Source organism: Neodiprion pinetum, chromosome 6 (genome assembly GCF_021155775.2).
Source record: "Neodiprion pinetum isolate iyNeoPine1 chromosome 6, iyNeoPine1.2, whole genome shotgun sequence".
In the NCBI taxonomy this organism is placed as follows: domain Eukaryota; kingdom Metazoa; phylum Arthropoda; class Insecta; order Hymenoptera; family Diprionidae; genus Neodiprion; species Neodiprion pinetum.
Window position 1 is genome coordinate 16,965,409 of NC_060237.1, and position 14,501 is coordinate 16,979,909.

At 43.2% G+C, this 14,501-nt stretch overlaps 1 protein-coding gene across 1 annotated transcript in view; it reads left to right on the forward strand.

Annotated features, from left to right (window-relative positions):
- LOC124221763 (RNA-binding protein MEX3B) overlaps window positions 1-13,548 on the forward strand; it is a 41,424-nt gene extending 27,876 nt beyond the window's left edge. Inside the window, exon 2 of the mRNA XM_046632048.2 lies at window positions 12,354-13,548. Within this exon, the coding sequence (XP_046488004.1) occupies window positions 12,354-13,333 (980 nt within the window). The 3' untranslated portion in view covers window positions 13,334-13,548. The remainder of the gene's footprint in view (window positions 1-12,353) is intronic.
- Window positions 13,549-14,501: the final 953 nt, after the last annotated feature.

A 14,501-nucleotide genomic window follows, 5' to 3' on the forward strand; every position in this document is an offset into this window, starting at 1 on the left:
GGGTCCGCACTCTTTACGAGAGAAAATAAGGTTAAGTGGATATTTACTGACGTTTTTTTGGATCAAGTTCGTCAAGGAAAAAAAAATCCGAAACATGACGGTAGCTCAGATGCAGCGATCACAGTTGAACAACTACAAGGTTAGCTCCTTGCCTCTAGGAGGTCTGAAAGTCTGACTTGAACCTGACAGGAAAGTTTGATCAAGGCCTGGTCGGAAAGCCTTACAAACCTTGGAAATATATGCGACGATTCGAGAAATTCGAGTGCCCTGTAAGGTCAAAAATGTGTGTGATCGATGAGAAATTTTTTTAGCCACGCGAGCTTTACCGCCATCGTATTACTAATTTTTAATATTATTTGCTTTAAACAGTAATAGAACCCAGAGTATGAATCAAAAGGTGGTAGAAGAGAAAAAATCGTTGAAAAAATCTCCAACAATGTTATTTTTGACAATGACGGTGAACGCGAATGAAGCAACGATAATAGAAATGAATTTCAGCTTTGAATAACACGAGCTAAGATGTTAACAATTTGACAAAAGGCTTTTTAATTAAACGGGAAAAATAGAAAACATGAAAGGGATATTCTAAGAGCAGGGACTAAACAGGGCTAAGAGAGAGAAATAAAGAAGAGAAATATTTATGAATTTAAACTTTCTAATGTTGATGTAGCTAATCGTAAGTGTTTTTAGGCAAAATCGGTATTGCGCAACCTTACGATTATCTGCGGGATTAAGTACTGCAGTAAATCGAAATAAGATATCGTCCATGAAACTCAACGCCTGCGAAGTTACTTTAGAATAATCGCAAAACGTGACGATTTTTGTCCTAATGTGTCGTTATGTTAAAATTCAACTCGTCACGCGACAATGCGTCGCGCCAGTCTCTTGGAGCTTAGAGGGTGGTTGTCTGATATTCCGCTCGCCGCTTACACACACACACACACACACACACACGCGCGCGCCCTTTATCCCTACCCGTATGTATACCCAACAATGCTGTTTTATTTATATTATACACGAGGACCTTCGCGCTGCGCGGGGTTCGGAATCGATACAATCTCACCATCCATATTCTCAGGCTCTGGTAATATTTCTCTCCCTTTCTCGATCACTCGGTCTTCCTCTCTCGTTTTTCTCCTTTTCTCGCGACAGCTGTAGCTAGGACCATGGCACAGTTGATACACCCCTAACGTTGAGTCATTCGCATGGAGCCGGTGTTTGTCTGCCGTCCCTTCGGTAATCACCCCGTGGAAATATAATGGAACCCCACAGGCGCGCCGGGGTTGCAAAAGATACGGAGTTCTCGATCGGAAAGGGGGAGAATTATCGAAACGTCGAGAACCGAACGCTTCGACTTTTCGTAATTTTTGTACATCTAACGATGGTAACGTGAATTCGTTATAAGATTCAATTGAAACTTTGGGTTCGTTGAGAATCTTCGTTGAAATTCCAGATCAAAGACAAGATCGTATTTTTTTTTATTTATTTTTTATTATTATTCTAATACGAGCCACGAAAAGTTTCTGTATCGCTGCAATCATCTCATACACATATTCGAGCACATATTGGTCTACATTCTAAATAAAAGTAAATATTTGATCTTAAAGTGATGATTAAATATTACACGCCTTTAATAATTCCATTTCCTATTTTCTGCGATTAATTTCTGTGCAATTTGCAAAAATAATATCTTCGTTAGCAGTAAAACAATATTTGCGTATAATCGATAAATTCACGTGTTTATGGGATCGTTGAACAGAGAATTGACACTGTCAATTGATCTGTTATTAACCAACGGACCTTTGTTGTATACTTTTATTTTATGGGAACACCGCACGAAGAATATATTATGCCTACAATTCCTTTCGCCATGGGGAAAGACGCCTACTGATAGGCAACCGAGCATGCCGTCAGAAGGCGAGCAGAGAGTCGGGTTGCCTCTTCGTAGGCGTTGTTTTTTTTCCTCAATGTAACTTGCAAGCATGTGTTGGTCTACCTACGGGCTCTTTGAAATCCAATTTTTTGCACTAATTAACTCAAGTATTAACATTTTTTTTTATCATTGCCAAAGTAGAACGAGTGACTTTTCTCAACCGTTGCAGAAAAAGTTTCCACTGTAAAGCTTTTCGAGTATTGCTCTTTTAGAAAGTTTTGAAGTTTTCACAACTTTTGTACTGCCGATAATTTCCACCACTTAACCCGGTGTACATAAAGTATGGATGGTTATCATAATGTGATCTAAATCTGTTGTTTTTTCTGTTATATACAGCAAGTTTAGCACATTGAAACAAAAATCAATGTATCGTCAAGTTCGGATCTATAAAGTTTCGTCGAAAATTTAACTTCAGTTAGGTACATGAAAAAAAAGTGTTCTTGCTTTAACCCTTTCAGTCACTCAATATTTTGGCCTGAATTTTATTATTGGGGGGTTTTCGGAATCGCTGATCACGAATCTGAAGTCTGAATTTGATAATTTTTAAATACAAGATGGCAGATCCAATATGGCGGATGTAAAATGGAAAAAACTATCAAAAGTCGACGATTCTGACCGAAACTTGTAATTAGGGGGTTTTTGGAGTTACGAAAAGTAACAAAGATCATATAAAGTTGTAAATAAAGTGTGAAAAGGCTAGGACACGTAAATTTTTGAGGCAGGACGCTGAGCATCCCACCGTGACTGAAAGGGTTGAAACGAACTACTCTATGGTATATTTATGGTGCATATAAAACTACGACGTTTGTTGTTTTGCAAGAGTATTTTGCACTTTGGCAGTCATCGGCGTAATCGCCGACGCCTGTCACGATGTAACTAACGAAGGCAGTACCCGACATACGGATGTAACGACTGCACCTACGGCTCGATAAATAATATCCGCTAGTTTCTCGAGGCTGCGGCTACGGTGACGGCGTCGGTGTCAGTGGAGTTCAATCTTAATATAGTGTCGACCCCCACCGACGTGCGTCCGCGTCGCGTCGCGTCGTTCTTAACTTCTTCTCGCACGCACACAACAAAGTCGAGGACATTGCGTGGCTGCCGTTACCCACGTTCTTGCGTCCAATGCACCGCGGCCGCGTGTCTTCTTCCGTCGTCTGCTGCGGACTCGCGGTTATTTCAGAGGCGTCCGTCCCTCCGCTTCTGGGCCGGTTGCATCCGCGATAAACGCGACAACCGGGCGCTGCAGCGAGAGTCTGCGACCACCACCGCGACGCTGAGAAGAGAGCGAAGGGAGCACAGCGGGAGCGTCGGATGGTTCCTGCGGGTGTCATCGATCTATTTGGAGAACAAGAATCTCCGGCCTCTCTGTCGACGGGTATAAGGAACCCTGGCGTGTGCTCGCCAACGAACCCGAGACCGTGCCGATTCGTTCGAAAATCGAAACTGCGTCTAAATTAGACTCTTTCAAATCAGAGCGATGAACTTTCTTTTCTTTTCTTTTTTTTTTTGCCTCAACCAAGGTTCGAATATTTGTTTTTGCTGTAAAAACACAAAAAAAAAAAAAAAATCATCCCGATGTGTTCAACTCACGTGTGTATGAGAGGTAACTCCCTGCAGGTGACTTTTTCCTATTTAAATCTGAAGTGGCAAAAAATATCCTCAACACAGTTTCTCGAGGAAGTTTCTAAAATAATTGCAAGCACCTTATAAAATATTACACGAACATAATTTTGCAGATTAGCAAATTATCTTAAAATTTTTGTATACCTATTATTTTTACGTTAGAGCAACCTGAAGCCGAATTTTAGCAAAATTGGATCTTCAAGTACTTTTTGTTCGAACAAGCGGGCTAAAGCCGAGCTCTCAATATCTACGAAAACAAATATGTTATTATTTATATTTAGATTATTCTCGAAAATTGTATTTTTTTTTACACGTTACTTAATTAATCAGAAATGAGTGACACGGTATGGGGCACTGTAAAATTTCAGACCTTGTTCCAGCAAGAAAAAATGTTGCAATAATCTAAGACAGTAATATATATCACATCGCACGTTTTTCTTGTACGGTTTCAATAATGAGAAATATATGGCAAACGAGATTAAGTGATACATTTTTTACAACAGAAATTTTACAAACCTGTATTATAAAACTTGTCTGTATGATTTCACAAGATTATACCTGTACAGTTTAGGATTTTGGTGTGCTTTGTTTTTTCGTACCTCAAGAACGGCGATAACGTACTTTCAATCAATTAGAATTTTTGTTTTAACACGACAATATTAACCCTCACCGTGGTTTGTCTTTTCTTCCTTTTTTTTTTTTTTGGCTATCATTTCTTGTTTCTACAGATGTATTCATTGTGCTACTGAGAAAGAATCATCGGGATGAATTGAAAGAAGAAAAATGTTGACTCCAAATGCAACCGTTAGAAAACATCTTTGATTCAGTTTCTCCGTATTCTCGAAATTTTGCGGATCGAAATGTCAGTCTTTCGGAGTAAAAACCGAGCCACTCCGACAGGGGTGAAATTTTACCCAAGAAAATTTGAAGAGCTCTGTCTCTGTCTATCTCTCTCTCTCTCTCTCTCCAATTCTCTAAAACTTTCTCTTGTCCACATTTTCTGAATTCCCGTTAGGGTAGCTCGGTATTTACTGCGCAAAACTTGTAAAGTTAAATTAGCTGCCTTTTCACAATATTTGCCGAACCCGTAATTCGATCCGCGCATTTATCAAAGTCCATTTCACACAATGATCCACCTAATTCCGACCATAAAGAAACCGTCGTACACCGCGTATCGCACATAATCTGTACATATTTTGTCACACACATTTAGATATATACAATCTGCATAGAGTCTGTGAAAAGAAAAAGGAAAGAACGAAAAAACACACGAGTAATATCACGCAACGTGCAGCAGTCTTGCTCCGCGATATGCAGCGTATTTGCCGAAAGGCAGGAGGAGGGCGAAGAAGGGGGGGGGGGGGGGGGAGGGATGGATAGATGGACGGACGCACTGCGGCTGGGGTCCATAATGGCGGGCCTCGCCGAGGATGCTACCACCTATGCCTGTACGGAGCCTTGCTTGTGGAACATTTGCGAAGCGGCGTCGTGGCACTATGCCATTAGCGATGATACCAGCGTCGTCTTCGAGTTGTTCAAATTGCTCCGAGGTGACCTGCGGTCAATGACAGCCTGCTGGTCAGTCAACCGCCGGGTTCCCCTGCAGCCCGAGTCGGCCCGCCCTGTCAAATGTCACAATATCCGTTGGCATCGCGCATAATGCGCCTCGTCCCCGAATGTTGTAATGTAGATGCTGTAATTTATTGCCCGGCTTTGCTTCACACTTTGTACGACTTTAAGACGAAAGGTTACGAGAATTAAATGTCCGTGAGTAAATGCTGGAGAAGTTTTTGAATCTGGCGATAAGCGCGACATATTCTTGTTCTGTGATTAGAATAGTATAGTGCGTAAGAGAGAAGAACTTGTTTGTCAATTTTAAACCATCTACGACGTTGCAAAAAATTTTTTTCCCATTGTTCATATCATGAATTTCGCGATGCGTGGGGAATGAGGTTGAAATTCGTTACGTAATATTGACGGTGCAGTTTTCGGAAAACGCGTTATTTCGCAATTTTGGAATGTTAAGTAAACAGCAATAAAGCATATCGTAATCGGATTTTGCCATCTCAACTATTTCGAAGTCATTTGGCATTTGCAAAAGAGTACCTAAGATTTTTGTCAAAGTTTCGTTACGTCAACGGTACTCATCGTCACATTTCAACTTGATCACATGCAGACATTGTAAACGAATTATCGGTTGTTGTGTCTCTACTGCTTTAGCCATTCATTCCGCTCATAACCTGATATTGAGAGAATCTTACGTAAATTCATGAATTTCTCACTGTTTACCAATTTCCGTGCCATTGAATCTATACCTACGGTCACGTGGGGACCAGTCAACAATGTCGCAAAGCGATCGATGATAAAGTGTTCCCGGTTCAACGAATGGAGTTTAGTTGGCCGGTTCTTTCTTTATTTCCCTTCTTTTCTCTCTCTGCCTTCGAATCGAACGCGAGTCGATTCTCGTTATTATATACACATAATTACAGTTAAATCCTAACCGTTCAATACAAAATACGTATCGTCGCACGTCGTTCGTCGTACACGTCGGTTATCACGTGTTATTATCTCGTGACTTAGCGGAACGATCGGGGCGAGCACGAGATATCGGGCTTCGCTCGTATTTATAATACATATATAGGATCGCAGCCTCGGCGCTGTCGAGAGCCGGAGCAACGCGTTGTGGGGGTGTTGGCCTTCAACTTGACGCAGTAGTATCACTGACCTGCCTGAGAACGGGCGAAGCGCGGCGGCTGCTGCCGCTGCTTGCCGCTGTTGCTGTTGCTGTTGCTGTTGCCGTTGCTGCCTGCATGCCTCGCGTGGTCCACCGGACGGCGGACAGCCGAGTGGCCGCGACGCTCTCTCGGATGCGAGAGAGACGGAGAAAGAGAGAAAGAGAGGCGGGCGTCTATCGCGCGGCACTGTTTCAACTCCCTGCAGCAGCGTCCTAAACAAATTTCCTCGACTCCTTCGGCTTTCCGGGTGAAAACGCGGCACCGTGCACTTCTCTTGTCTTCCCTACCATCCTCTCTCTCTCTCTCTCTCTCTCTCTCTCTCTCTCTCTCTCTCTCTCTCTCTCTCTCTCTCTCTCTCTCTCTCTCTCTCTCTCTCTCTCTCTCTCTCACTCACTCACTCTATCACTCTCTCTCACTCACTCACTCTGCCCTTCGTAGAGGACTACAAAAACCGAGAATCTCTCGCGGTTTCAGGTCAGAAACTGAAAAGGCCGTTGAGGAATTCGATGGGCGTTCTCTCGATCCCGAGAAGCATAATCGCTCGGTTCTCTATGCTGTTTCGACGTAGAAGATCTGCGTGGTCAGGCTTTTTCTTTTGATTTTTTTTTCTTTGTTTCGCTGCAGCTTTGGCCCCGTCCCGACCTTCCGCCCACGACGCTTCTGCTTTTCCAGCTTAGTTGGCCTATTTCCTCTTTGTATTACCTTTCGCCGCTCGTATCGCCAACTACCAGCAGTTCCCACAATTTTAAGATTCGATCAAATTTCATTCTCATACTGCGTCGCGATGGAACTGAAGTTGCATAATTCGTCACACAAACAACGCACGGCTTCTCGTTACATCGGATATACGCGCATTTATCGTGCTCCGCCGAGCAACGTACAGACAAGGTTGTCGGAGATAAGAAAACTCCTCGATAATAATGATAATAATAATAATAATAATAATAATAATAATAATAATAATAATAATAATAATAATAATAATAATAATAATAACAACAACAACAACAACAACAACAACAACTAGTTCAACCTTGGGTCGGATACAGATGCGACTTGGTCGGTCGGAGCGATGCCGCGGAACTCTGGCGATGCTCGTTCAAAATCACATTTTTCACCCTCTGTACACAGGTGTTTATAAATTCGTTTGCTATACCGTCAGGAAATGGCGAATTTTAGCAGATTAAACATCCAACCGCGCATGCGTGAGCTTTTTCGAATTTTCATGCGCAGACTGGCCATCTCGAGTTTCAGCTGTGAAACGCGGTTTATGGATGTCACGCATTGATGCAAATTTTTTTTATATACCATTTCGGCGTACAGTGATATTCATTGGCGTCTTACTCTTCCGGTTAATTTGTTTTCGGTCCGAAACAATGTACGAGTTCAATTCTATACGAATTATGTGACCGAGACTGGCGTGAGAGAATAGGATGCATTGTCACATAATTCGTATAGAATCAAAGTAGTATTTTTCGAACCGAAAACAAGTTAGCCCGAGGAGTGAGGCATTAACGAATAATACTGTAAGAGTTGAATTGTTTTTCGCATGCACAGAATCGGGTATTCAGCCTGCTGAGTTTCAGAGTTTCCTTTCGGTACCTACCTACCCTGATTCTCGGAAATTTTCATCAACTATAGAATTCACCAACATATGCGAACGTTTACAAGTTGAGGAATCTCGCGTTTCTCTCATATATAAACTGTTGCCTGAAAAATACAAAATATGGGTCAGGAAGTCATAGCACAAGGGGTGATCACCACGATCATATTCCGGAAACACTAAATAACCTTCAAAGAAAGTAGCGAAATGATGGAATGGGCTTAACCAGAAGGCACACACACACGTCCGTAGGCGGTGGTGGCTCTATGTTACACACGCGAAGAGTTGGCGTCCAAACCTAACAGGCTGGGATCATCCATCGCGTGCTTCCCATCGTCGAGCCTCCGTCTCTCTCCGTCTCTCTTTCTGAAAGCAGAGCGACCACTTTTCGAGAAGTCCAAGCTTAGGCATTCGGTGCAGCGTGCAGTATGCAGTATTCAAGACCAGGACTGCAGGAGAGTTTACCAGCCTCTCTCTCTCTCTCTCTCTCTCTCTCTCTCTCTCTCTCTCGTCCCCCGTCCCCCGTCCCGCATACGAGAAGGAAGAGAGAAGAGGAAGAGGAAGACGAGAGGAAGACGGAGAGTGAGTCGCGCCGTGGGTAACGCAGGGATCCGTGGGCAGGTGAACGTGCATCGGAGAATAGTGCAGCGGACGGAGCGTCATGGCGAAGAGGAGGGGGAGGAGGCGTGGGTCGTAGACGGTTGAAGGGCCGCAGCCAAGGTGAGGTGCGACCGACCCGAGAATCGGGACCTGCGGACGAAGGAGAAGTCCGACGACCAACTACGCGAAGAAGCCCGCGGGGCTCTCTCCGCGTGGCCATTGTCCGCGAGACTCTTGGCTCTAGATGTATAGTTTTTCATTACTTTTGTTGTACGCTCGCCTTATAAACCGTATTATATGCACGTGAATCACACCGACCCGTTCTTCCAGCTCTTGGCGTACATCTGTCTGTTTTTTTGTTTTTTTTTTCTCTACGTTCTTTTGGACGAAGGGAGATGTAAACAAAAAATTCACACAGTGTTACGAGGATATGGTTTGTTTTTTGTTTTTTTTTTTTTCAACGGATTTTCGAGATTATAGTTTGAAGATTATCATAACTTAAATAATGTATGCGTCGCATTACTTCCACGGTTCGTATTATTTGTTGAAAAATATAAATTTTGTCAAGTTCGTCATCATCCATATTTCTCTTTCCGAATAATTTAAATCACTGAGGTGGGATGGTATCGTATTATTTACAACGGAAGGAAAATTAGAAAATGATGTGTGTTGATGAAAATACAATGGGCCGAAAACGACTCGTTGAAAAGTTCGTATGACTCCCAACGTTGAACAACATTACACGGCGCCACCTTTTAAAAACCATTAAAAGCAGTACATATACCACGTAATTCAAGAAATCTTTGTTGGCGATGCCAGCGTCTTTAAGACCTTCATAATCGTTGCAAAAGGAATCTGAATGAAATTGGAATCGAATTGACCCGCACGTGCAATCACATGGATGGTGTAAAAGTCTCGTACATGCTTGTGCGCCTGGTCACAAACACCTGTAAGCATGCACAAAGTACCTTCAATCCGTGGAGCTATAAGGCACGGTACGACCGCATCAAAATATCAGGGCATGGCTTTTCTCTCTTTTTCTCTCCACTCCGCTCCTCTGCATACATACTGTACGTAAATATATTGTATATGTATAAGATAACAAACAGTCTATAGTCTGTGGCACTGCGGTGCGTTATACGAATGTTATGAATGAATGGGGACAACGGGAGTGGCGTTTCACTATATACACGTGCTTTAGAATACAGGAGGCCATACACCGGCCTGAATACGGCAACCAATTCGGAGATCTAACAAGTCCGCTATCTCGGATCGCTTGAAATATTTATAATACAGGAGGCAAATTGGGGAAATCAATAAAGCAGTGCAAGATGGCGTAAAAGTAAACACACGAATATAGGAGGAAATGACGTACTTGATAAAATAGACGGAAATTCAGTTTACACCTGGGGCATAAATTACAAAAGATAGTTTAAAAAACCAATAATAACCTAAAGCTGATTACAATAGAAATAAAGAAAGAGAAAGAAAAAGAGAGAGTGAGTGAGCGAGTCGATGGTCCGGTGGGGGAAGGACGGGGGAGACGGAAAGAGTGAAAAAGAACGAGAGAGCAAGAGAGACGGGAAGGGAGTGGTTCACCTGCATTGCCCGTTCAAGGCCAGGTAGTCTGCGAGCCATAGACCGGGTCGAGACCTCCTTACTTATACTCGGCTCCCTTTATAACACCATATAAACTGCATCCTGCGAGGATCGGGATCTTCTTCAAGTGAGAGACCAGCCGACCATGGAATCGAGGAATCCCAGAAACCGGGGAATAGAATTTAGAGAATTTTTTTTAGAACATTTTCAATTGTTACAGTTGCTACAAGATTCTAGTAAAATGCGCGCCGTTACAGTAACGGTTTGAATAATCGAAAAGAATATCGCTAGAAATGTCATTTTAATTTTGCACCTGGACAATAGTTGACGATCATTGTATGGTAAATAAAAATTGAAAATTGCTCTCGGTGCAAGAAGTGCAGACACACAATTGGTTTTTATTAATTATTGACCTCGGCGTTTTTTTTTTTCACCTGACCGCGTTCAGGTACCGGTCAAGTACTTCCGCAATAAATGAAACAAAAAGTGGTTCTTCTTGCGTGCAGAAATTATCTCTGCAACGAAATGTGCTCATTTCGAAACAAAGACGAGCACGGATGACTCGATATGCTCAATATTTCGCAAAATCGCTTGATTCCGAGTAACATGAATTTGAAAATGGGTAAATCATGCCTTTGCATCCGTTGAAATTTCGATGAGAAATAACACGGCTACTTCACCGTAATCTGGATAAAACCATACTTGTAGCTAAATTTGGATACATCAGAAAACTATTCTCGGGACAAATGTTTGCTTTTCTCCGAATCAGTGCGAGGGAGAGGAGTGGAATAATAAATAAACAAAAAATCTTCCAAATATGATGTCAGTCGCTGATTGGACGTACGATATATCTTTGGAAACGTTAAACACGCACGCGTGAATGGACGGATGGATAGTTATATGATACACGCGGATAGATAGGTGGATTGATTTACTTGAGACCAACGTCTGTTGTTTCTATTATTCTTCCCTAATATAGCGGGTATTTTGGTACATCGACAGTTAGTTCTTCGACGTCTGTGTGTACAGGGTATATTTTTAGGCATCACTCCCCAGCTTTAAGATTACATCTACGTCTATCTGTACTTGCGTACAAGTCATTTGTAATAGTAAATGCCTAATAGCCTTTACGTCATTTTTTTTGTTCCTGTAATGCTTGCAACGCGCTTCAGACGCCTTTTTATACGAATGATATTTCTGTGAAAATACTTGAAACTTTGCGACATATTTTATATTATACAAATTTATACAAATTTGTCACATAAAATATTTCTCTTCTCGTTGAGGATGAATGGCCTCGACCATCCGAATCGAAGCATCGGAAAAGAGAAGGATCAACAGTATAGTAAAACTCCCTGGTGTGTAGTTGAAACGAATCTAAGCAAATGCGAATAACACTAACGAATTGTAAGATATTAACAATTTGAAAAAGCGTTTCATCATCAGAACGATCAAAATGAGTAAGCTCAAGTGGTTTAGTCTGTTGAAATGTTTCAAGCTTATAAAAACGATCGAGAAATCTGCTGTAGTCTCTGGTGATTCTTACGTCGAGGAAAGTAATTCCAATAACATCAGAATGGGATTGAAACCACCGGAGTTTGATCGCTTCGAACGTTACAATCATATACCTAAAAACTTTTCTCAAATTGTTAACGTATCTTCGAATTAGCTTGATTTAATGGAATTTGTTCAGATTCATCCTTCCATTCGTGTTCTCCGTCAATGGGGTGGATAACATTTTTGAAAATCTTCTAAACTGCTTTATCTCAGTCAACGTAGCTTTTGATTCGGACAACGGGGCGCGTTTATTCTTGATGCATCGAGAGGAAGCGATGAAAATTTAAAAACTGAGTGGCCAACTGTGCATGAGCGTGATAATCGAATTCTACTAATCGGCGAGATAAGGCTGCGGTCAAGGATAAAAGTTTGCCACTCCTTCAATTATTCGAGATTTTCTTACCCTGAACAAACGTTCATCGCCTGCATATTACAACCAGTATTTGGCACGTGGTCAGGATGGCCAGCCTGCACGAGACGACGACAAAGGCACAAAGCTCGCTCGGCTCGCCAACTTTCACCATTCCCTCTGCGCGTATCAACGTGTAATGCCCCCCGCCGCCGTTTTTCACCGAATATGAGAGAATCGATGAGAGAGAATCGGTTGTCCGTTAAATCTGATTGTGGGTAAATTTTGCGAAAAGCACGACTATATGACGACGAGAGATTAATGTTCGGCAATCCGTTTCTCCTGTTCCAGGCTGCAAGATCAAGGCGCTCCGCGCGAAGACGAACACGTACATAAAGACGCCGGTCCGGGGAGAGGAGCCCGTGTTCGTGGTTACGGGGCGCAAGGAGGACGTGGCGAGGGCGAAGCGGGAGATCCTCTCGGCGGCGGAGCACTTCTCGCAGATCCGGGCGTCGCGGAAGAGTTCGCTTGGAGCTCTGCTCGGCGCCCCTCCAGGACCGCCGGCCTCAGTCCCGGGGCACGTGACAATCCAGGTTCGAGTACCTTACAGGGTCGTGGGTCTAGTAGTCGGGCCGAAGGGGGCGACGATCAAGAGGATCCAGCACCAGACGCACACCTACATCGTGACGCCGAGCCGGGACAAGGAGCCGGTGTTCGAGGTGACGGGACTCCCGGAAAGCGTCGAGGCCGCGAGGCGCGAGATCGAGGCCCACATCGCCCTCCGGACCGGATCGGGCCCAGGACTCGAGGAGGCGGACCTCCTCGGCGCCCTCTGCCTCGGCGGGCTCGGCTCGATCCTCGGCTGCCTCGATCCGCCCGGTTCCAACGGCTCGAACGGCTCGAGCGGCGCCTTCTCGAGCAGCGGGAGCTGCAGCAGTTCCTCGAGCAGCTCCGGGGCCCCAGGGCTTAACGACCTCGTAGCGATTTGGGGCGCGGGCCTCGAGCGGGACGAGGGCCTCGGCGAGTCCCCGTCGTTCGAGTCCCAGGCAGCTGCCTCCTCGATCTGGTCCTTCCCCGGGGTCGCCCTGCCTTCGAGACCCTCGCCACCGGCCTCGGCGAGCCCGGCCTCGCCGACGGACTCCCTCCTCGGCGGGGGCATCGGCAGGCGCGAGTGCGTCGTCTGCGGCGACAAGGAGGTCACCGCGGCCCTCGTTCCCTGCGGCCACAATCTATTCTGCCTTGACTGTGGCAACCGCGTTTGCGAGAGCCCCAATCCGTGCTGTCCGGTCTGCTCGCGACCGGTGCTTCAGGCTCTCCGCATACTCTCATAAATGACGCGAGGACGCGACCCCCCTACCCCCCTCCAATCATCCCTCGCCATGTATGTATAACCTTTGTCGAGCGATTTTCCTCTACGATTGTTTATTCTTTTTTTTATTTTTATTTTTATTTTTTTTTTTGACTTCCCATTCGAGTAAAAATTATGATTCTATTTTTATTTCATTATTATTATTATTATTGTTGTTGTTGTTGTTGTTGTTGTTTCTCGTTGCACCGCGCTACGTCGCGTCTCGTTTCGGTTCGATTGGGCGTTGTTTTTTTTTTTTTTTTCTTTTTTACCTCTTATTAGTTTCGATTATAATTACATTTTGTACGTTTATTATCGATAATACCACAAACATCGCCGAGACGAGTACCTATAACTGAGATATATAATAGTATTATGAGATTCTCATGACGCTGTTTGTGTGATTATATTCATACTTGTAATGTAGGGTATATTATATATACATGTATTCACATATAGCATCCAATCATCATGTGCGATATTGTTGTCGGGTGATAATGAAAACATTGACCAAGACAACAATCATTATAATGTACGCTGTAAAATTCGTTTTCACGACGAAAGAACAACAACAGTAAATAATAAGCAAATGACAAAAACACATACGCATATATATATAGAGAGAGAGAGAGAGAGAGAGAGAGAGAGAGTGAGAGAGAGAAAGAAAGAAAGAGAGAAAGAAAGAAAGAAAGAAAGAAAGAAAGAAAGAAAGAAAGAAAGAAAGAAAGAAAGAGGGAGAGATATATACGATACACGGCATATAACTAGCCTCCCATCGCCAGCACCACGAAGCAAACCCCCCTGCCCCCCTCTGGCAGAGGAAAAAATTAATAATAATATTAATGAATACGGCAAGTTGAAAAAATAAATCAATAAACAATAAACAATAATGAGAATGCTGCCTCCGAGCAATGGAAACTCGCGCACAATGTAAAATATTCCTTTTCTAGAACCGACGAACAAAAAAATTATCAGAATTCAAAAATATGCATGCATATATACACATGTATATATACGTGTATACATGTGCATGTGTGTGTGTGTGTGTGTTTGTGTACACACACACATATATATATATATATATATATATATATATATATATATATATATATATATATATATATAATATATATATATATAATTTAATTATT